At 36.8% G+C, this 25,797-nt stretch overlaps 1 protein-coding gene across 1 annotated transcript; it reads left to right on the top strand.

Annotated features, from left to right (window-relative positions):
- Positions 1-24,910: 24,910 nt before the first annotated feature.
- Positions 24,911-25,794, top strand: LOC143603200 (transcription factor MYB36; the record flags this gene model as incomplete). Its single annotated transcript, XM_077080078.1, has 3 exons — positions 24,911-25,307; positions 25,405-25,534; positions 25,728-25,794. Coding segments are annotated over exons 1-3 (333 nt in total), but the record flags the coding sequence as incomplete, so codon positions are not given.
- Between the last annotated feature and the right edge of the window lie 3 nt (positions 25,795-25,797).

Raw genomic sequence — 25,797 nt, 5'->3', positions numbered from 1 at the left:
ATGAAAACGGTCAAGCTCCTCGCGGTTCACCGATAAAAATTCATAGTTGTTAATGATACCAAGAATTAAATATAATCATAGCGAAATACAAAGATTTAGACGGGTTTTGAGATTTGATATGGTTGTTAGTGTGTAATTAGTCTTATTATCATAATCATATGGTAGTTGTGTTTTATTAACATTTTAATTATTAATTTTATTACTATTAGTATTTAATTATCATTATTATTAATTATAAATGATATATAATAACGGAAAAGTTAAATGGATTAGTTTAAATATATAATTTGGTTCATTAACGAGATTCGTAAAAAGAATATAAATATACATCTTATTTATAAAGTGTACGTGTATAATATATATGTAGACTCACTTATAACATTTAAACAAGTATATATATATGTGTGTGTGTGTGTGTGTGTATTCATAAATATGAAAAGAAAAGAGTTATCTCAGAGTTTGGTTTATCAAAATAATGTTTATTTAACGATTTGAACACAAAAATTAACAACAAAATTGTTAAAAGAATAATAAAAAAAAAACAAAGAAAAACCGGGCCTCAGGAGACTCGAACCCGCGTCTCCAGGCCGGTTCAAAGGCCTTAGCATAAACACACCTGCTACTAGGGCAAGTGTCTAACACGGTTATAACTTGACATCCAATTATTATATACTATAACTGATTTTCGTTCTTCCCCTTATGAACACTAGAAATTTAATCGTCCAATTCGTTCAGGTTTGTTAAAATTGATTTAGGGTTAATGCTTCTAGGCTAAAACCGAACTCACAGCATATATTAATTACCTATTATGGTGACGAATTGATGGTGAACAAGGAACAAGTGGCACGGCTCTGTTTCGGTATAGAACGATCTTGATGATGGCTGGTGCGATGTAAATAAGTTAGGGTTTAGATGCGCGACATCGAGGTGAGTGTTTGTGCAGGTTTAATTGAAATATAAACGAGTTTATATAGGGTTTTAGGAATCAATTTGGTCCGCGGTTCGTTTATAAATTACACAATTTACGGCCTGTTTCCACGCTATTTGATTCAGGATTTCGATGTAAATAGAATACAAGGTTGATTGGAATGTTATACAAGTCATTACAGGTTGTCTATACGCGTTAATGGAGGTTGAGAATAAGGAAAGGGGAGGTGGCTGTTGGTGACGGGTTTGGGTGTAGGAAGAAAAGAAAATTTTGTGGTTTATTGCAATATGGCCCCTAATCTTTAGTTGTGGATTCAAAAGTGGTATTAAGTTAGTTAGGGGGGGGGGTATTATTGCCTATAATTCATAGTTATTATCAATAATAAATTAATAAATAAATAAATAAATAAACGAAATATATATACTTAAACGAATGCAGGAATTTATTTAGTAATGAACGTTCGAATAATAAATAAGGCAAAAGAAAATAAATGGGTCGGGTTTCGGATTTGAAAAGTAACGAATGTTACAGGTTTCACGACTTTTGGAAATTTCGTCCCGAAATTAAAGAAAAACATACCATAAAGAAAGAAGGTAATTGCCAAGAGATTTTTTTATAATATATATATATATATATATATATATATATATATATATATATATATATATATATATAACATAGATCTTCAGGTGACCCAAATAATGCTACAAACGGAAGACATGATATGGACACTTATATATAGGATGTACCAGCGGCGTATCCACCATGCCCTTATCACATCGACATTTTTATCGTTACCCAAAATCGCCCTCGGTTCTGAGTTATGACACACAATCGTATTCACTATGAGTTCCATGCGAGGACTTTGATAATTATGCATGCACTCATAATTATTTAGGTCGTCGCATGATGCACATAGTTTGTCCCGTTGTGCGGGTTCGAAAAAACAAGTTAAATGAAAAACTTTTTAAGCCGATAAATAAATGGAACTATCTGAGCAAGAGCAATAAAATAAAAAATAAATAAATAAATGAGTGAAATTTGATTAGCATAAATAGCTAGTAACAACTTTGCAAATAAAGCGAAATTACTAAGTTAATTGTCAAAAGTAATAATAACTAAATTAAATAAATAGATAGAGGGAATTTTGAATAGAAATTCTTCGGATGACAACAAAATTCACGAATAAGTATTCACATAGACAGGTTCACATAACAAACGAATCACATGATTAGAGAAATATAATAACATATGAAGCTCGAAATCAAGATTATAAAATCGAATGAGAAACGAGTGACATGAGAATGAGGTGAGTTTGAAGGGGTTGGGTAGTCATGCATTAAAATATCAAAATAAAATTTGTACATGTGACTCCTATTAGATAACTATGTACAACACATGTTCATAGTCCCAATTTCCAAAATGTTTGTAGGAAATCGGTCATAGGTAGTTTATGATACAAATACGGTACTATTAGATAACTATGCACATATACATCTTATTTATAAAGTGTACGTGTATAATATATATGTAGGCTCACTTATAACATCTAAACAAGTATATATATATATATATATATATATATATATATATATATATTCATAAATATGAAAAGAAAAGAGTTATCTTAGAGTTGGGTTTATCAAAATAATGTTTATTTAATAATTTGAACACTAAAAATAACAACAAAATTGTTAAAAGAATAATAACAAAAAAAAAAACAAAGCAAAACCGAGCCTCGGGAGACTCGAACCCGCGTCCCCAGGTCAGTTCAAAGGCCTTAGCATAAACGCAGCTGCCACTAGGGCAGGTGCCTAACACGGTTATAACTTGACATCGAAGTATTATATACTATAACTGATTTTCGTTCTTTCCCCTTATGAACCCTAGAAATTTAATTGTCCAATTCGTTCAAGGTTTGTTAAAATTGATTTAGGGTTAATACTTCTGGGCTAAAACCGATCTTACGGCATATATTAATTACCTATTATGGTGAACAAGGAACAAGTGGCGCGGCTCTGTTTCGGTATAGAACGATCTTGATGATGGCTGGTGCGATGTAAATAAGTTGAGGTTTAGATGCACGACGTCGAGGTGAGTGTTTTTGCAGGTTTAATTGAAATATAAACGAGTTTATATAGGGTTTTAGGAATCAATTTGGTCCGCGGTTCGTTTATAAATTAAACAATTTATGGCCTGTTTTCATGCCGTTTGACTCAGGATTTCGATGTAAATAGAATACGTGGTTGATTGGAATGTTATACAAGTCATTACAGGTTGTCTATACGCATTAATGGAGGTTGAGAATAAGGAAAGGGGAGGTGGCTGTTGGTGACGGATTTGGGTGGAGGAAGAAAAGAAAAATTTGTGGTTTATTGCAATATGGTCTCTAATCTTTAGTTGTGGATTCAAAAGTGGTATTAAGTTAGTTGGGGGGGGGGGGGTATTATTGCCTATAATTCATAGTTATTATCAATAATAAATACATAAATAAAGGAAATATATATACTTAAACGAATGCGGGAATTTATTTAGTAACAAACGTTCGAATAATAAATGAGACAAAAGAAAATAAACGGGTCGGGTTTTGGATTTGAAAAGTAACGAATGTTACAATTTCATCTATTTTGTGGATCTTTTGATCTTTCAATGGATGACCATGTGTATTTTCAATGATCCTTTTCGTATTGTGGATCCTCGATGGCCTAATTTGTCATACCATAAGTTTATGATACCAGCATCACAACAATTTTCTTTGACTGCCATATGTGTTTGAGGCACATTTATATATGTATAATGCAAACCATAATGGAGCATTGACCGTTTTTCCAATATCTCATCTTTGCTTATTATATGTAAATATTTTTCATTACTAACAGCCCTTGACTGAGTATCGTATCCATTATGATATATGTTTTAGAAACTTAACAAATTTCTTGTTGATTTTGGGGAAAAAACATTTTCTATTTTGATCTTTTTACAATTTGGTAATGGTAAATTAGCTTTTCCCATTCCTTCTATTAAGATTGTAGGACCTGATATTGTATTAATGATCCCTTTTGTTGGTTTCAGTTCAAAAAAATATTTTTTAGATCTAAGTACAGTATGTGTGGCTCCACTATCTGCAATATATATATATATATATATATATATATATATATATATATATATATATATATATATATATATATATATATCTTCTTCATTTGTTTAATCTTGTGCTCTAGTGATTTTCATTTTCAATCTTGAAAATATTTAAGAAAAATAATGAGTGTATAATGAAGACATTATAATATATTTTAATAAGAACTTTATTTAATTGAAAAACAAACAGTACATGAAGGAAAACACATAATTAAAGATAATAAGAAACATATTTAATTGTTGCATATAATTATGGCCGTCAAGCAACATATGTTTCAGAGTTCCACATCAAAGCCTGCAATGTTCAGCTCAACATTGAGATCATCAAAGTTATTCACATGGTTCACTTCTTTCTCTTTTATTTTGAGAGATGCTTGATATAGTTCACATAGATGTGAAGATGTGCGACAAGCCTTTGACCAGTGGTTTGTACTTCCACATCTAAAACAGGAAGTGCCATTGTTTTTGGACCTACCGGCTCCATTCCATTTATTGAGTTGGTTGGAATTGTTATTTTGTGGAGCGTGGTAATTGGTGGTTCTTTTATTTCGACCACGACCACGTCCACGACCATGAAAATTACCTCGGTAATTATTATTACCTTTGAATGGACGGTTTCAACCGTTAGAATAACTTTATCAAAATGGCCATGACCACAACCTCATACCCACTTTTTTTCTTTAGTGTCATTATTAGTAGCAATATTAGCTTATGGGATTGCTAGTGATCTGGTGGGACAAGATTGATGATTTTTCATTAAAAGCTCGTTATTCTTTTCTGTTAAGAGGAGAAATGATTTTATATCAAAATATCTTTTAAATTTTAGCAACCTATATTGGTGTTGCAAATTCATATTTGATGCATGAAATGTGGAGAAAGTTTTCTCCAACATATCTTCCTCAGTAACAATTTGCCCACAAAATCAGAGCGTTGAGCATATTCTGAACAAAGCAGAGGTGTACTCATTTACTTTTTTGAAATCTTGGAACCTGAGATTGTTCCATTCATATCTAGCAGTAGGAAGTAGAACTTCCCTTTAATGATCAAATCTGCTTTTTAAATCTTCCCACAAAATGTATGGATCTTCACAATTTGAATACTCAAATTGTAACATCTCGTCAATGTGTTTTTGGAAGAAGACATCGGCTTTTGCCTTGTCTTGTTCCTCACAATTATTTCCCTCCGTTATCATATTCAAAACACCCATTGATTTGAGATGTGTAACATGTGCCGTCCATGACATATAATTATCTACGGTGATATTAAGAGCCGGAAATTCAAGTTTTACGATGTTTGCCATTATATTACTAAACACAAAAAAGATAAACATTAGGATTACATACTTATTAAATTTGAAAGAAAATACAAAGGTAGAGCCATAACTAAATTCTGGAAAACGAAAAAATCAAACTCCTTAGGAGGGAGATTACAAATTAAGAACAATAAGATTATTAGCATTATGGTGGTTAACATCAAAACCGGATGGATCATTTCTTGAAAACTATTTTGAGTAACCTTGAAGTGAAGAGTGTTTATGGAGAAAGAAATGAGATTGAAAATCGGTAATTTATAGGATAAATTTATACCCATTTAATAACGGTTATATTACCGTTATAGCCGTTACATGATGACTATATATGTATAGATAATATTTATAATATTAAAGTACAATAATAAATAAGGTAGTAAATAAAGTTTATTTTATAAAATATATAATTAGTATGCACAATAATAAGAATAGAATTATTAGTATAAAAAATCTAACTTCTAAATGAAATATTATTGTGCATATATAAATAAAAGTTAGTTGAGATAAAAGTAAAAATTAAATGCATAATGAAAAGTTAGAATAATTATCAAATTTTAATAACATTGTTTATACATATTATTGTTATTACTTAGTATATGTATATGCATATATATTTTTCTAATGTATATAATTAAAGAAGTGTTTATGATGCTTATGTGGATACTTTTGTGTCTATTACCTTTCTTGATTAGGATATAAGCGGCTCGTGCTGATAACGTGTTATAATTTAACAAGAATTAACACAAGATTAGTGCTAAGACTTGAGAACTTTAGAGAATATGACAACGAGAGCAAGTAGTGAAATGTGTCACTTATGAATGTGTATGTATGAGATGCATTTTCTCCTTTACATTGAGCTAGTAGTTATATTACAAAAAATTAACTTTTTCTCTAGACAAGATTAACTATTTGATGGTCATGAAGTATGGTACATTATCAATACGTTTGACAAAAAGCTCATCTACTTTGCTTGGTAGATCTAGATGGTAAATCTTGATCTTATAAAATAGATATTCATAACAATACCCTCTAATAAGTATGACTAGACTATAGCCTTTTTAAGTAGAGACATTGTATGTATTTTAATTCGTGTATTTTGACACTTAATTCATTATTTGCATGAGTAATAGAGGACATATTCTAAGCATCGAGGGTAATATTGCATCACTCTCAAATCTATCCGACTTCTTGGACAAGGACTTGCTAAAAATCATGGTGCAAATGGTATGGTGCATCACTCAGGCACTGAGGATATAATTTTCATTAAAAAAAGTGATTTCAACGTTTTTTTTGAACGGCCATTTGTATTAATACTAACAGGTCACTGACCTATCCGATTGTCTTCATCTCATATTTAAGAGGAAACCCATCATAGATGAGAAATTTTATGGTTCTAACTTAAAACACATTATTTTTTTTTCACGTATGGGACTAAGACCTCTCATTTTTTAGAATGAATTATTTGACTACCTCACCTCAACGATTAAAAAAATATAGATCGATTTTATTTGTTTATTAGTATACATTCCAACTTTAATTAAAGCAAGACTAATTTTAATATGATTCTTAAAAAAGGTTTAAACAATAGTAAGTATTTTTTTTCTCCCATATTCTATTAATAAAGTTAATTAATTTTCTTTTTGTTTCTCTAAATGACTTTCATTAGGTTTTCAAATATTGTGATATCAAGATTCATAATCATATACAGTGAAGAAATTTTTTTTACCAGTTTTAGTCACAAGTATAAGGTTGCAAAATTCGCTAGACAGATTTTAGGCGGTCGACTGAGAAGTTGGGTATATTTGTAGTACTTGGGGAGTACTCGGAAATTGTTAAATATAAAGAAAATTAACTTTTGGATATTATATATATGTCAAATGTTATAAGTATGTATACTAATATTTATAACAAAATAGGTGAATATCAAGATAAATAAGATAAAAGTTGTTATTCTATCAAGGCAAAAAAAAATGAGAAGTGTTAGATGTCATAATTATTTGACATGCGTCAATGAGAACCAAAAGAAAAATGTATAAAAGTAATGGTACATATTTTCATTCTTCACATGCAAGTCAAATGTTAATTCCTCCATCATTTTAAGACGTTTATAACATTTTCTTATGATATTTAAAAAAAATAAAAAAATCACCATAATAACAAGTGTTTTTTATCTTTAATATAAGTATAATTTTATTATATAAAAATTGAAACAAAATTATGTCATTGTGTCTTTTTTGTTACCACTGTGTCTTTTTCGCCAATTTTGTGTCTTTCTGTTTGTCATTGTGTTTTTTTAGGCATTGTGTTTTTCAACTCATCATTGTGTTTTTTGAGGACTAAGAGCATTCCCAATATGTTCTCTATCTCGATCTTTAAAATTTAACTAAAAAATATAGTTTCTTTAATTTATACATCATTTTCTAATAACCTTCCCCAACTCATTCTACATTACCATCTCTATATTCTTTTTTCTCTTTTTTTTTCATTTATAATCTTAACTCCTAACTATTTTGTCTTATTATCATTTTCAATATAAATTTATTTCTAATATATAGTTATAGAAGGGTAGTTGGAAATGAAGTATCGTGACAACACTCTAAATTTGGAGGCTTCATATATCATTTCACTAAATTTTAGAGATGGAGTTTCGAGATAGGGAATGGGTTGGAGTGATTATTTAGATGTTTTTTTTCTAAATTCTAGAAATAAAGATGGGTATGGAGAACCCATTGAGAATGCTCTAATAACACCGTTATGTAATAATAATATGTAAATATAATGAAAAATATCAACAAGTTATCTAATACATAAAACACAATGATAAATACATATTACATAATAACCTGAAACGTAAAACACAATTATGAATACATATAACACAATGACCTGAAACGTAAGACACAATGATGAATACATATAACACAATGACATGAAACGTAAAACACAATGAAAACTACATATTACACGTACAATGACTTGAACGTAATACACAATGAACATAATACTATTTTTATCAAATTAAGTGAATGCCACATCTCAATTCTGAACAAAAGACAATGAACGTATTACATAATGACTAAAACAAAATGATAGTTAGAAAGAAAAATGTTGAGCACAAAGACACAATGACGAACAAAAACACACAATGATGTAATCTTTATTTTAATTTTTATCTTTAATATATGTATCAATTAAAAATACAATGACCAAAATCTATAACACAATTTATAGAAAAACTCAATTAAAAAACACAATGAACAACTAAGTAACACAATATTAAAAATACTCACTGTTTTATTTATAAAACAATATGATATTCATATTAAAGTTAAAAAAACACGTGTTATTATTGTGAATTTTTTATAAAAAAATGTCGTATGAAATAGTTATGAAACTTTTAAAATTATGGGTGAATTGACATGCACTTTGTATGTGGAGAGAGAAAGTTATCATAAGTTGGTTATTATCTTAATGTTATTCTCATCAATTTTTATTCTTAAATTAATCTCCTCCATCCAAATCTAACATCAATAAATTAGATTTCTTCTCACCATTCTCATTTTTGTTGTGAATTTAAACCTTTTCCATAAGATAAATACATTTTTAAATACTATATTATTCTAACATTTACTAAGCATTAACTAAGAAAAAATGATATTCTTTTTTTCAATATTAAATATAAATTATGTTTTACTTTTTAAGTCAAAATCGGTTCAAATTGACAGGCTATATGTAATTATGACTGATGTTGATCATATTTGATTGATTATTTTAATAACTATGTGGAGTTAAATAAACTCTCTTCGACGTCATACCTTGTAGCAAGTACTCGAAGAATATTCAGTCTTGATGACCTATTTTTACAACATTGAAACTGAAAAGTAGTCACTAAATTACTTAATAACAATTGCATTTATTATTTCACATGTTTTTTTAAACAATGATAAAGTAGTTTGTTTAAAACACAAAATAGAACTAGATTGAGAATACATATCAACATAGAGCAAGGAAACAGTGTTATAAAATTTTTTAAAAATAAAAATAAAAACAATAACTATATATTATTAGATGTTTTTTCTAATAAAAAACCTAACTTTTGTGCTAATTTTAGTCCTTCAAATATGTATAAACATTTCAAATAGAGGTTGAGAGGAGAGAGGGAATCTAAAGGGAAAAACAAGGACAAGAAGAAGGCTTGATTACCATCTCAACAAATATGAGTCAAGAAGTTGATAAAGAATATATTAATAGATTATATCAATGTTTTGTGGGAGTGAGTAACTTTACTCAATATTTTAATAGTTTTCTGCTTGTTTTGTTTCCATGGACAGACAGCTTTGTTCCCTTGATCATCTTTTCTTTTCAATAATGTTAAATTGATTCATTAAATTTGCATAAAATTATATGTTTAAAACACATGTCAATGATGCAATACCCTTTCCCACATTTTATAGACAAATTTGTGATAAGAGAAATTCTATATCTGATTAAATAATATGTATTTTTTTTAAACGACAAATATCATACTCTATAATACAAGGATTGACCACTTGACCTCCTATACACACTAACCATATTCATTGGGTAAATGACATTTTACTTCAATTAATTTGTTTTATCCTGATTACATAGTGATATTATAGAAGGATGACCAACTTTTTTTTTGTTTAATTCACCATTTTCATATTTCTTTTTTGTTTTGCTTTTGTTGTGATCCGTTAGAAATTTTGTTAGTAATTACCGACCACGGGTGACCAGCTGCAATTCATCACTAAGACCGGGTGTCGGGGGCGCTTTGTCCACCCCAAAAGCCCCAAAGCACCCGGGAACACCGCCCATGAGGCCCTTTGGGCTCTATGATGGTGGGGAGTACTTCCTGCAAAACGCTATATGGGTGGGGTGGCGGAGCTTGGTGGTTGATTTATTTGTTTTTTTTCTTTTAATATAAATGAGTTATAATGATTGGAAGATGCTTCATCCACTACAGCCCTTTTAGTAAAAAAAAAACCCTTTTAGTAAAAAAAAAACCCTATGATGACGTGACATCATATAACATAAAACGCCTTCATAGGAGCTCCATCCACTACACACAGCCTAACAGTTTGTCGATGATGCTCATTTGTTTCCTAGTATTAATTCCTCTATATTGTCGTTAAAAAAATGACTTCTTTATGTCTTTATAGTTTTTATATTTTGATTCTTTTAGTAACTATACTTATAAACTCAAAAACACCAAATTCAATCAAGATTATACATAAACTTCAAAGGTTTTGAAAATTTGAAATCAAAATTTTAATGCTCAATACTCAAAGTCAAACCAAAACCCAAACCCTGAAAATCTCATTCTCTATCTTGAAGAACCCTAACCTAAAATTACAGACTAACATATCGTTTACACAGCCACTTAATTTTTTAATTTGTAAAGGCATTCCATATTGAAGATAATCTTCTTCTCATATAAAAGAGAAAATAACCAGAAAAGAACATATATTCCAAACACTTCCAATCTCTTCTCAAGGTAGAAACAAATAATTCATTTATATTTGTTCATCTATCCGTACGGCATCAATCATGTATTTGTGTTTATTTACCTTTTAGTTATAGTACTTATCAAAATACACACCATGACACCAAGGAATAGCAAAATCTTCATAATTGTTAGTGACATTCTGTAGTAGGTAATAAAAAATAAAAACTTTTATGTTATAATTGTTATTATTACAATTACTATTACTATCATCATCTAGAGACGTGGCTGAGTCAAAGATAACTTTTAGATAGAAAATTTGGTATTTTATCTTTTCGGTAAAAAATGAGATTCTTGATCAAAAGATTAAGATTCGTTTATATTGTGAATTTTCATGTTTGGTATTTGATTTTAATATTACTAGGGCATACATCACCTAGACACATAAAAACTCTAAAACGTCTATTTAAGCCATTCTAACGGGTGTTTCTTGCATCATTCGACCCAAGACAACTATGTCGGGAGGATTAATCTATCTGAAGCGATCATAGCATTGGATTTAAGATTTATGAGCATATTTCAGTTTGTTATAATTCGTTTTATGATTCCTTGTGTTTTCTATTCGATTCCATAACTCGTATTAATCATGTCTATTATTTTTACTATGTTTTATGCATTTCTAGACATTATGAGTAGCTAAGCTTCTATAGCTACGTAGGCTGTAGATGATTCTTGACTTATTAGACTACTTTTTGGTTTAATTTTCGCATATGACGTGTTGCTATTGATAAGCTTTGTTTATTTCTAATATTTGGTTTGGTTGACTTATGTTTTTATAATATTATTGCATATTGGTTCATAGTGTGATTTTCATTGGTTGATTTTGTGTCATTCGTTTAAAGTCCCGTGTTTATGTAATTTACTTTGTGTTTTTGATTTGTTTGTGCTCTAGCTAGCCACATGAATCATGTGTGTGGTGTACAAAAGCAGTGCTTTCACTTCCCTTGCGATAGAGAGGTAATAAGAAGTTGGGTTGTCTTGTTTCATTATTTGGCTAGGTTAGAGTTGCGTGAGAACGAGCTTTGTTTTGTTTATTTCGAGTTTCCTTCATGTTTCTGTTTCGGATCCTTTCGGACGCCACATGCAACTCCCTGGCCACCAGTTGCGCCGCTGCTTGCCACCTCGTGCATGACCATGGTTCTCTGCTACATACGGCTATGCCGCTCCCTTGCAGGACTAATTAGGTCTTCCAAAATTGTGGTTCTTTTTTGCTAGACGAAGGGCTTTCAAATCCTACATGATTACCAACATTGAAGATGTGGATGGTAGGGGTGAGCTGAAAACCGAATTACTCGAACCGAAACCGAATTAACGGGAAAAACCGAACCGGATCATTAACCGACGGTTATTTTTTTTTTATTTGAAAAACTGAATTTTTGGTTTCAGTTCGGTTTTTCATTTTTAAAAACGTAACAAAACCAAACCGATTTCTTGTGATGAAGATTATGAAGATATTGAAAACTGAGACTAAACTTTAAGATGAACAAGATGATGAATGAATATTAGAACTAAACTTTTTAGTGTTTTTTGATTAGAAACTTTGTTGAATTTTAAACCCTACTACCCTAACAACTTTGTATTCATATGATTTCACGTAACATGCGTCTATTTTTGTTTTTTGTATTCAATATATTTGTGGTACTCTAATACACTCTTACAAGCTTAAAATTATCATCTTCGTTTTTTTTTTGTAATGTCTACACATAATTGAAAAACCCGACTAATACCAAACCGAAACCGAAAATTACCGAAAAACCGAAAACCGAAAAACCGATACCAAACTTTGGTTTCGCCTAAAAACCAAACCGAACCGTGCACAACACTAGTGGATGGTAGGCGAATACTTTCAAATACTACAAGATTACCGACAATGAAGATGTGGATTTATGGTAAAGTCAAGCAAAATATACTACACCAATTTTGTGGTCCAAGATCGAAGCAGCTTTTATTTCCATTTAATATCTTATGTTATGTTGTTTTACAGTGTGAGCATTCTATATCTTCCCGTTTCAATTACATGAGAGTATTAAAGAATTATGATTAAGTTAATTATGATAAACCCGCGATCCAAATTAGCTTTAAAGATTTCTAGTTTATTTCCTATATATATGAATTAATTCTTTTATTTAGTTCAGTCATTGAAGAGGTAGGTCCCAGCAGAGCCCAGTTGGACCCGCAGGACTCACCTTGAAGAAAGACGTCTGCGCAGAAACCAACTGGATCCGCAGGACCCACCATGCTCAGAGACGTGACGTCCTTACGCGCAGTACGCAAGCTGTTCCCGCAGGAAATGCCTCCCAATGGTGAAGTACTCCGCCTGTTCCCGCAGCTGCGGATACAAGCCATCAGGGAAGGCCACCCGCGCAGCAAGGCTACACGCACAAGGCACTTAGCTCTCAATAATTCAGTAGTCACCTGAAGGAATGAGCAAAGCCGGGAACAATCCCGCACAAAGGCGGGAGGGGGAATACTCCCGCCCAGATGAGCCAGTCCGTACGATACTGGAAGATCTTTTGTACTGTACCTGACGAGGTATGGGCAAAAGATCTGACCAGAGATACGACAGCCCATTGACAACAGTATGGCGAGCAGCATGCTCTTGTACTGTATGTCACTATTAGCCGCTACCTACTCACCAACTCCTGTCATACCACGTGCATAGCCTGCAGTTGGTGGAAAAGGAATAGTACACAGCAGGCCTGGTCATTGTCAGCCACTGCCTACCCACCAACTGCCAGCATGGCATGTGCGTAGGCCACAGTTGGTAGAACAGGAATACTATTCAGCCGGCTATACCCTCTTGGAAACCTACCTTCGGCTATAAATACCCCAAATGGTATGATCATCTCATCTTATCTTGTATCTTACATCTTATACCTGATATCTGCTCTAGCAATCTCTTAATATACATTTATATTCAAGAGCAATATAGTCTGATTCTCACGCCGGAGGGTGGTCACAAGGAGGAACCCCCCCCCCCCTTCTCAGTGACGAGCTTACGGTGTCTGTTTTGCAGGTTATCAGAAGAACCATCTTTGCCGGATCTAACCCCTCGTGGGAAACATCTATTTAACCCCCAGATTATCCGTAATCTGCCCGGGGGCGATTAGTGTTTCTTCATTGGCGCCATCCGTGCATAAAAGCTAGAACTTCATTTCTTTTCAGTTTTTTCAAACTTCTGGAAAGATGGTTAAAGAAACTCCGGTAACCACAACCCCAGCTACTCAGGGGGATACCGGCGACTACACAGTTTTTACGAACACTACCCCAGTTACCCAAGCTGGGGCAAGTGCAGTAAATAATCGCTCACTGGGATTCACCGATACCTAGTTAGAGAGACAACGAACGAGGCTCCCCCGCCAAACACTCGATGAAGTTAAAGCGTGGGCGGAAGCACGTCAAAAAGAATTCCAAGCCGAGTTGGATGAACGCTTACGTTCACTCCAACAGCCTGAGGAATTCGGAGAGTACTGGGACAATGATTCGGAGGAATCCGATAGCGACGCAAACCCTAGTCATAGGGCGAAAGGGAAGCGTAAGGAAACGGATTCCCAACCGAGAAGGCGTTTTGGAGAAACCTTCAAACCAAAAAAGGCAGGTGGAAACCCACGTGACTTCTCCAAAACATTTACACCAACTGCTGCAAAGGCGGGAACGTCCAAATTTGCAAGGGACATTGCGGAAGCAATCGTCCCGAAAAGTGCCAAACAGATGTCCAACATCGGCACTTACGATGGTATATCTGATCCAGACGATCATTTGAACAGGTTCATAGCGGGGGCAACCGTCAGTAGTTGGACGGAACCTACGTGGTGTTACATGTTCCAAATGACGCTTGTTGGGGCAGCTAGAGCGTGGTTCGATCGTCTACCGGTCCACCACATCTACGATTGGGAAGACTTCCAGCAAAAATTTAGCCAACACTTCAGCCAACAAAGAAAGTATACCGAAGAGCAATGGACAATCCTCAAATGCATTCGAGAGGAAGATGAATCTTTGCCAGACTTCATCACTCGCTTCAACTCAAAGAAGCTAAGTCTGGGTAATATTAGCGAAGATCTTGTTCGCGCTGCTTTCATCCAGGGCGCAAACGACCCAGAGCTCATCCGCACCTTAACGGGTAAAGATGGCATGCCATCCACATGGGATGCCATCATGACAGCAGCTAAACGCTTTGCGGAAACGGAGAAACAACTAGGTAGAGATCTCCCCCAGAGCACAAACCTCTACACCCAGAAAACAAGAGAAGACAACGTCCTTACCGCCCGACTAAACAAAAAGCGGAAGCTAGGCATTTGGCAGTCAAGGGTAAACTTTGACACCTCATCCGGCTTGCAACATCGGTTAGGCGGAAGGGATAACGTACAGTCAAACCAGAACTCCAGATGGACGCCACTCACCAAAAGCGTCACCGAGATATTCGCCACTGAGGAGCTCCCATGGCCAAAGGCTCCAATAATCCGACATCGTCACAATGCTGATCGGAGCAAATACTGTAACTTTCACAGGACAAAAGGCCACAACACTGAAGAATGCACAGTCATAAAGGACATCGTCGAAGCATTTGTCAGAGATGGGACGCTCGCACACCTCGTGGCGTAACGAACGCTGAGCAGGCTGATGCGTGTAGAACCCCAGCTGGGGAAAACACGAATAAAATTGCAGCTTCAATGCCGGAGACTACATACTGCGTAAACAACGAGATCCCGAACCAGGTGCATATCGGCTCAATGGCACTCCCATCCCAACAACATGGAAGGGAGCTCAATTACACAGTTTGCATGTAGATCAATTCCAAATTTGTAAAGAAAAGGCCCAGAGCCACTTCTAATGGAAATGATTCTCCTTAGAACATCGACGCTGATGATTTTACATTTATACTTATGAACTTTCCACACGAATATGCCGGTTTTCACCGCATAATTACGGGGAAAGTCGTTGCGTGGGGAAGGCAGCAAAACCCGCATAAACCCAAAAAACGGCAAACCTTCACGCAGGTCAGTTAAAGGTAAAGTTCAGTCATCCCACTAAATGAAAGTGCCGGTCTATCCGCACGAATCATGATAGAGGAAACTGAACACTAACCTATTAACAACAGCGCGTCGAACGGTTAATTTATTCAACACTGATGCCGGTACTCACCGCATAATTATGTAGAAAGTCGTTACGTGGGGAAGGCGGCAAAACCCGCATAAACCCAAAAGGATGAGAAAAACCTCCACGCAGGCCAGATATAGGTAAAGTTTAGCCATCCTACTAAGTGCAAGTGACGGTCTTACCCGCACAATCACTAACGAGGAAGCAAAACTTCAACCTATTATCTACCACGTTCAAAGGTTAACTTATTCTAAACACTTAGAAAATTTCAAAGGAAAAGATGAGGAAAACTTCCACGCAGGTCAGATATAGGTAAAGTTTAGCCATCCTACTAAGTGCAAGTGACGGTCTTATCCGCACAATCATGAAAGAGGACGCAAAACTTTAACTTATTATCTACCACGTTGAAAAGTTAAATTATCTAAGTACTAAAGAAATTGCTAAGTTAAATCAGAATATGCGTGAAATAAACAAGGCAAGGGATTGGCAAATAATCTTTATTCCATCGAAATTCAATCATTACAAAGATTGCTGGGTACATACCCGCATAAAAAAGAAGCTATACAAAAACAAAAATCTACGCTAATGGTGGAAAGGGATCTTCAGGATCAAGCTTCAGGACCACTTCCACTTGGACCCGCACCATCAGTAGAGCATGGCGGTTCAAGGAAAGCTTTAAGGATAGCTAGCCCATCATCAGCAGCAGCAACTTCGTTCACCTTCTCCACCACCGGATGCCGGAAGGCGGCATACTGGTTCACTGCTTGGTCATAAACAGCTTCAGTATCCACATCGTACAAAGGGAAGTTGGAAGGCGGGATGCCTTTCTCAACGAACCCTAGACCAAGCAGGAAGCCGGCCTTTTCCCCATCCTCATGAGAAGCGTTGAGGGCTGCGCTCATAGCATCGTCATAAGACGTCTCTGTGAAGACCCGATGCACAACCTACAAAAAAGAAAAAATACAAGTATCAAAACCTTTTCTATTTACAAAGAAAAGCGTAAAGACATTATGAAGTTAAGCTTACCTGAGACAACGCTTCTCGAAGAAGCCATTCCTTGGTAACCAGAGCTTCCTGGAGGGCAGCTTGAGCTTGGGTACGGGCGCGTTCGGCTTCACTTTTGTTGAGGTTGGCAAGCAACACTTCTTTATCCGCAGCCTCTTCAATGCCCTTTAGCTTCCGCTCAGTCTGGTCAAGCACCCCCCTCTGGTCCAGGATCTCTTGGAGCTTCTTCGCGTCTTCCATCGCCAAGGCATCATGAGCCTGTTGGAGCGCCTCTAGTTTGGCTTTAAGTTCCTCATTCTCGAGGCGTAGAGGCTCAGCAACAGCTTCAGCCTTGGTGGCCCTCTCGGTTGCGTTCCGTGCAGTTTCCTTAGCCAGCCGAAGCTGTTCGTTAACAGCTTGGGCAGCCTTGGAACGGGCCTCGAGCCGGGCCTGAACGTCAACCTCGAGGGCCTTGAACGCCTTCTCCTTCTCCGCAGCAGCGGCGGAGAGCCTCCTATTCTCCTCCCGGACAGCCCGCGCCTGAGCTACTTCTTGAATGCGAGCTGCTTTTAACTTGTCGTTTTCACGACAAAGTAGCTCAACGCGCGGCTGCATCCGGGCCAGGAGAACCCGAAGCTCATTGGTTAGCCTACCCTCCTGGTAGCTAGCCATGGCTTCCCCCAACGCACCACTGGGAGTTGCGTGACGAGCCCACTCCACGCACTCCACAGGTGTGCGAAGGGTTGTTCCTCGGCGGATGTTCCATCGTGGAACATACACTTTATTGGAATCCGACACTGCAAAAAACAAAAAGCAGTTACGAAAAGATGATAAAAAAAAGGCCAAAAGAACCCTACGCACCTGTAGGGTCAACAACAGGCCGATAGCCGCTAAACCCATCACCTGAACCCAAGGGAAATCCGTCCAAGAGGTCAGGTAGATGGGAAGGAGGCAGAGGTTGGCGAGAAGCCCCATGCATACCTGAAGGATCGGCCGTCGTTGCCGATGACGGAGGAGGCATGGTGAAGGCCGCCGCGGTAGTAGAAACCAACGGAGGTGAACTCACCGTAGGTGAACTCACAACCGTGGTCGCCGCTGCGGAGTCCGCAGAAAAAGTAACCGCCGGCTCAGTGAAAGATGCGGTGAATATGGCACTGACAGCCGGCGGTGATGTCATCGAAGTTGGAACAGTTGGCTCAACTGGTTGAGCAACTGAACCAACGGAAGCAGGCGCAGCCGCCTGGGTCGTCGCCTCAGGTAGGCTGACCAAGCCTACCGTCATGGGTCTGGAGGTACTCCTCCCCGCTGCACCCTGGAATGCGGTAGCATCCACGCCTGCACAAAGAAGATAAGTGTTAACGATGTTAAGCTATGAAGTTAAAAATAAAGTTTGTACTTACGGGTTTTCTTGATCCTAAAAGTGCGGACAGGCGGGGATGAACCCGATGGAGCCGGCCTCTTCACGCCGCTCACCGTTGTCATCCTGGGCTCTCCGGAGGTGACAGTCGTCGCAGCCTCCGGAGCAGTGGTCTTATCACCACCCGGGGTTCCCCGCCACCTCCTCGCTCTCGGTCTCTGAATCAGACCGAGGCACCGGATCGGCAGTGGAGGCCACCTTCGCCTTCCCCTTCCCGCTAGCAGCCTTCTTCTTCCGCACCAACGGAGGACCATCTGCGGATTCCTCATCAGAACACAAGATTAGAGGAATTCCAGCAGAGGTTTCAGCATTGAGTGGTCGAGGGTTGAATAACGCCTTACCTGGCCGCCTGGCGCTCAGGATCTCGTGGCCTGGCGGGTAGACCTCCACGAACCGATCCGCCGTCTGTTCAAGGATGGACAACTCGTTTTCATCTAGAGCACGAGTACCCATCCGGGCGGGACTATCGGCCTCCCGCGGATACAGGAGCGACTGCAAGTCGTTCCCCTCTGAAATAAAAGAAAAACAGTTAGAAGACAAACCTATATAAACAAAGTAAACAGAGCATACCGTAAGGAACAGAGTTCAAACCGTATTCGAGGACGATCGGGATCTTTTGCGCCTCCGCATCCTTCCACACCCGGCTCATCCCGAGCATCACCATCCCGGACTCCGCAAAGCGGTAAACCGGAGATTGGACTCGGGATATCTTTGAGAACCATTCCGCCTCCTGGTAGTTGGAGGCGTGAAGGCTGGGGAGTGCTTGCCCATTCTTGAACTTCATGGCAAGAGGGATGGCGCGAGCGGAGATAAAAAAGAACTCCCGCTTCCATGAACGAAGACTGCACTCGGTTGCGCAAATCTTCAAACCCTTGATCCGGGTTATCAGAGTATACCACCCCTGGATGCACCTCCAAGAGTAGAAGGTCATCAGGCGGTCGACGAAGGGCTCAACGCCCAGAATCCGGCACACCCACTCAAAGTGGCGAATCTTCGCGATCGCCATCGGGTGCACCTCGGTCAGGTGTACACCGTGCCTCTCTAGGACACGGTACACAAACTTTGTCAAAGGGAACCTAAGATTCCCATAGACAAAGAATGCAGCATATACCCCGATCTTGCCTCTGGGGGCATCATACACCGTCTGATGAGGTTCAGGAAACTCAGGCTCGAGAGACTCGAGCATGAACTTCCTGACGATGTACTGATATAGATCGACAGGCAGAGCACACTGGCACTCGCCAGCAGTACTCTTGTCATCGGCGTAAACCCCAGCCTCCTGGGCTGTAGCCTCAAGATCGTGAGAAGACATCTTGCAGGTATGAAAAAGAGAACGATTTCAAGAAGAATGCTCGACTGAAAAGGTGAGTAGTCGCCGTAAATCGTTTTGAAGATGAAGAGAAAAGTGAAAGTGTGGATTACAAAGGACCCTCTCCCCCTTTATATACTAATCGCAATTAATGCGATGAATTTAATGCGGAAGAGAGAGAAATCGTAGGTGCAATGAAACTATGACACGTGGCAAAAAGCAAGCTGGCAACAGCTGTTGAAAGGACGCGTGCCAGTAATTTCGCGGCCACGCGCCCGAAAATTCGCGCCCACGCGCCTGAAAAAGCGCCTGGAATGACCATATACTGTCACGTCGCCATAACTTCCTGCACGTCCTGACACAGTCAGAAGAAACCGTCGGACGACGTTTCAATAGTTTGGACTGTTCTTATCCTTTCACCAACTCTTCGAATTTCAAAATTTCAAAAAGATTCAAAAGCGGGAAAATACCCCTTACCTTGGCAACCAAGTAACTGTAAGACAGGTGCGGGTACAGTGTTAAGGTAAAACCCTTCACATACTTAGCACCTGCAGGGAATTGAAGCCAAGAATTCCTCGGCAACCAAGTAACTATAAGACGGGTGCGGGTACAGTGTTAAGGCAAAACCCTTCACATACTTAGCACCCGCAGGGAATTGACGCCAGGAATACCTTGGAAGTAAAGTAACCGTAAGACGAGTGCGGGTACAGTGTAAAGGCAAAACCCTTCACATACCTAGCGCTCCGCAGGGAATTGAAACCAAGAAGGATCTTCTGGGCAATGCTTGCGGAAACGGGAATAACATCCCCGCATAGCGGAAACGTCGAGAACTACATTGTTTGAAGCTTCAAGATGGAATTGGTGGTTTTAACATAATTGATCACTATGTTCAAAACTACCAAAACCTCATGGAGAATCCACACAAGTGGGACTCAACGCTCCTGACTTGCGAGAAGGTTACAGACCTACCCGCATCATACCCAAAGATCAAGCAGGAAAGTCGGGAATTTCTGCAGTGACATAAGGACTTCCGCGGGAAGAATTCCCATGGAAAACCTTAAAACTAAACCCTTTTCAAAACCCTTTGCTTAAGTCCAAAAGTTCACCTCACTTTATTAAACATTCATGAGAAGAACATTGGACTGGGGGGACTTGAAGAGGTAGGTCCCAGCAGAGCCCAGTTGGACCCGTAGGACTCACCTTGAAGAAAGACGTCTGAAGAAACCAACTGGATCCGCAGGACCCACCATGCTCAGAGACGTGACGTCCTTACGCGCAGTACGCAATCTGTTCCCGCAGGAAATGCCTCCCAATGGTGAAGTACTCCGCCTGTTCCCGCAGCTGCGGATACAAGCCATCAGGGAAGGCCACCCGCGCAGCAAGGCTACACGCACAGGGCACTTAGCTCTCAATAATTCAGTAGTCACCTGAAGGAATGAGAAAAGCCGGGAACAATCCCGCACAAAGGCGGGAGGGGGAATACTCCCGCCCAGATGAGCCAGTCCGTACGATATTGGAAGATCTTTTGTACTGTACCTGACGAGGTATGGGCAAAAGATCTGACCAGAGATACGACAGCCTATTGACAACAGTATGGCGAGCAGCATGCTCTTGTACTGTATGTCACTATTAGCCGCTACCTACTCACCAACTCCTGTCATACCACGTGCATAGCCTGCAGTTGGTGGAAAAGGAATAGTACACAGCAGGCCTGGTCATTGTCAGCCACTGCCTACCCACCAACTGCCAGCATGGCATGTGCGTAGGCCACAGTTGGTAGAACAGGAATACTATTCAGCCGGCTATACCCTCTTGGAAACCTACATTCGGCTATAAATACCCCAAATGGTATGATCGTCTCATCTTATCTTGTATCTTACATCTTATACCTGATATCTGCTCTAGCAATCTCTTAATATACATTTATATTCAAGAGCAATCTAGTCTGATTCTCACGCCGGAGGGTGGTCACAAGGAGGAACCCCCCCTTCTCAGTGACGAGCTTACGGTGTCTGTTTTGCAGGTTATCAGAAGAACCATCTTTGCCGGATCTAACCCCTCGTGGGAAACATATATTAACCCCCAGATTATCCGTAATCTGCCCGGGGCCGATTAGTGTTTCTTCAGTCATTCAATAATAACAGTACGTGACTTTTTAATTTATTTATTTACTAGATGCGCGCAATCAAAGTTTTAGTAATTTAGATATTTATTATGAGTAATTTAAATATGGTTTAAGGTTTGAAAAATGCAAAGAATAATTAAAAAAGAGAAAGCAGCCAAACACAAGAAGTTTGCAATGCTTTCGATTAAAATAAATTTATCTTTAAGCTTTTGCCTTTCCTCCTTTAAGTGGACAGCTAAGTAGCTAATTATGATTTTTAGTTACATAATATATATTCTAACTAGTTTTTATCCCCCATATTACGGGGGTTGTTTTATATTGTTTGTTCTAATATTTATTTATTTTTTTAATTAATATTTTTTTGTTGTATGAAAGTTAATAATATACTTATGGTTTGATGATAAATTGTTTCACAAATAAATGAGATGTTATAACCCAGTTTAAAAGCTATATAGTTTTGATAAGACCCAAGACCCGTTTATTTTTTTTACTATGAAATTGGTTTTTTAATTATAAATAATATTTATGAAAGTTAATGATATACTTATGGTTTGATGAGACCAAGACCCGTTTATTTTTTTTACTATAAAATATGTTTTTTAATTTAAATAATATATATATATATATCTTTTTCAAAAATAAATAAGATATTATTTTTTATTATATCCTATTTTATAGGATTTTTACATAAATAATTTGGTGAGAATAATTTTTAATTTAATGAGATGTTATAACTCGTTTAAGGAATATCTGGGTTTGGTAAGACCCATACCCATAAATTCGGGTCAAATGCATGAGAAGCCTCCATTTAAAAATCAAGCAAATCTGGTGACTCCAAAAAAAGAGGAGCCACTACATCGCAATACGTAGGTTTTTATGTCTTCGTTTATATATATTATAGATACACTACATACCAATAACTTAATTGTAAACTATGATACTCGCATCCTTTAATCAGACTAGAGGTTATCATAGAACCTACAAATCGGGTAACTATCTGATTCTTTATCTGATTACTAACATAATTTTTGTTTAACAACGAATTTCTGTTATCCGGAAAACTTGAACCCAAGACATTTTAAACTTCTTTGTGTTTTAAAAGCTTTGCCTTTTAACTATCAACCCCTTGGTTATCTAGTTACTGACATACTACATGATAAAACCAACATGAAAGGATATTTATCATAAAAAATTCTTGCATGTGTTAGAAAAGAGTCTTTCATATTCTAGTAACCTGATTATTAAACTCCGTACACACTTAATGAAACAAAGGTTTTAACCACCATATTAAATTTAGTCTATGTAACTAATAATATGAACTTTATTATAACAAAAAAAAAAAAAAAGCTGACAATCTAATATTCGAGTTATCAATCCCTTGCAGTAACTCCGCTCATGCTAAGGGGAACGTTGTGTTTAGTAGGGTAGGTTTGCTATTCAGAAGGGGGTAGCGGCGCAGCTTGTCGCCCGTCCATCTGCCGTTAGTCTGTAATTGTCTATGTAATAGTTTCACTTATTTATGAAATTAAAAATAGTTTTGAATCCCTTGTCACTTTGGCCAGAGCTGAGAGATTTTAAATACTTGTTGGACAAAATGTATTATAGTTATGGACTTATGGTGTATGTTGAAGGATAACTGGCACCGAAATTTCACAAACAAAAAAGAAATTCCTATTTGAATTATACGGAGTACTATAGAGGAAAGACTGACTCAAACAGCCACTAGACTAGAAGCCAGGTCACATTTTACCCAAACTTACAAGATTAGGCTAACATATGCATGGTTCAAACTCATTGGTCTTGGGTTTGTATGCTTGGTAATCATCATATCCTTGGTTCGTTTGTTCTATTACTAAGTTTGCGTTTCCTCTTAGGCTATGTGAAGGGGGTAAATCATGAAAAGTAAGAGCCAAGGTGATAAAAGAGACTTTTACATTTTTTAACAAGTTGGGTGCGCTATCATGGAATGAAATGTGGTTCTGTAGTTGTGAGGTTATGAAGATAAATAATTGGTTAATATATTAAATAAAAAGTAAAAAAAAAATAAAATAAAAAAAACAAAGAAACTAGTCTTCACGCTCGCTGCTCTGATCACGTTGCCGCCCTCAAAGCCCCTTTGATGTAGCCTATGCTGCGGTGTTTAACCGTTGTGTTTGCTGAGGGGTCGTGCTTGCCGTTATCATAACACACACACCTTTATAAAAAGTTAGGAAACTATTATCAATATCTTGATAGAAGAAAACACTATTCATTTTTCTATTGACATATACTCAGAGACGATCCAAACTTTTTGACAAATGTTTTGTTTTATGATTTGTCACAAATATACATCTGTAGCTAATAATGGAACAATTCACGAGAGGTTGGCGACAAACAAAGAGTATGGAGGCTTCTTTCTTGAATTTACTTGCACCATTACCTTTAAACATTAAAATAAAATTAATTTCTCAGAGTCTACTTTAAAATATTAATACTTAAAAGACACCCAAGAGATACTTGTGTAGTTGTTTGTCTTGTTGCATCTTTATTATTTGTTAACTTAAAGTTTGAAATTACAGTTTATTAACCACATTTCAGTTCTGTAATTGAAATTTTTTATAATTTTGTTTATGCAAAATTAGTTTCAGTAATCCAAGCTATAACCCATTGATCCATAATTTTTGTTATCAAAGAGAAAACTAGCTTTGTATACCTGTGATTATATGGCATATATGACGTACGTGCAAGTCAAGATCTATGTAACATAATGGTATCTCAATCTTGACAATAACTTTGGTCACAAATAGAGTTAATTATCCATTACGATAACATTTAATTAACAAGAAAAATGGAAGTTATAAGTGTCATTGCACATCACTATAAGCCAATAACCATAGTTTATAGTTTGTATTATTTAAATTCAATTTAGTAGTTGCTGCTAATGGCTATATTCTCTATTATTATTACACTGTATATATAATAAAAGTGTCTATAAATATAATAGTGAAATACATAATAACAACACCTGAACACTTACAAAACACTTAAATGGTGTATGTATTTTGAGGCTATAAGTGGATAAAACTATTATCTAGAATAAAATATTAAGAATAATTTAACATAATTAAGCATATAACTATTCTATTGTTTCTATGCGTCAAGTTGTCAAAAAAGTCACCAAAACCCTAGAAGCGTATCAATTTCTTTTCTTTGAATAAACATCACAACCAACCCTAATCCTCTTACCCACTATAAATTCTTGGTCTTCTCTGATACATCTTCCACAAACAAACCACAAACTCAAACAAAGTGAGAGAAGATTTACAAACAAAGGCAAAGAAGTTGAACAAAGATGGGAAGAGCACCTTGTTGTGACAAAGCAAACGTCAAGAAGGGACCATGGTCTCCTGAAGAAGATGCTAAACTCAAAGATTATATCGAAAAATACGGTACTGGCGGTAACTGGATCGCTCTTCCTCAAAAGATCGGTATATATGCAAATTCATTTTTTTTTCAGGTTATTGGACAAATTATCGGTATAAGTATAACTTGTAACCTAACTTAAGGATTTTGGATTGTTTGAAGGCATAAAGAGGTGCGGGAAAAGTTGCAGACTACGGTGGTTGAATTACCTAAGACCTAATATTAAGCATGGAGGATTCTCCGAAGAAGAAGACAACATCATCTGCAGCCTCTATATTAGTATTGGTAGCAGGTAACTGTCTTTCATGTTTCAAGTTGTGTCTACTTGTCCTTTGCACTTGTCAATGCTTTTTTCAAAGAATATGACCCATGCCATAACATGCTCAAATTTCATATAGATTTATGCATCATGTGCAAAGCCCTTTTTGTTATGGTATGCATCTATATGGACTATTATTGAACCACTTAATTGCTAAATCATATAGGTGGTCTATAATTGCTGCGCAACTGCCTGGAAGAACAGATAACGACATCAAGAACTACTGGAACACAAGA

Source organism: Bidens hawaiensis, unplaced genomic scaffold (assembly GCF_021521415.1).
Source record: "Bidens hawaiensis isolate Kalapana, Puna unplaced genomic scaffold, B.hawaiensis_p1.1 tig00060996_1, whole genome shotgun sequence".
NCBI classification, from domain to species: domain Eukaryota; kingdom Viridiplantae; phylum Streptophyta; class Magnoliopsida; order Asterales; family Asteraceae; genus Bidens; species Bidens hawaiensis.
The sequence above is the reverse complement of the archived record's forward strand: the minus strand, read 5'-3'. Positions and strand labels throughout refer to the sequence as shown.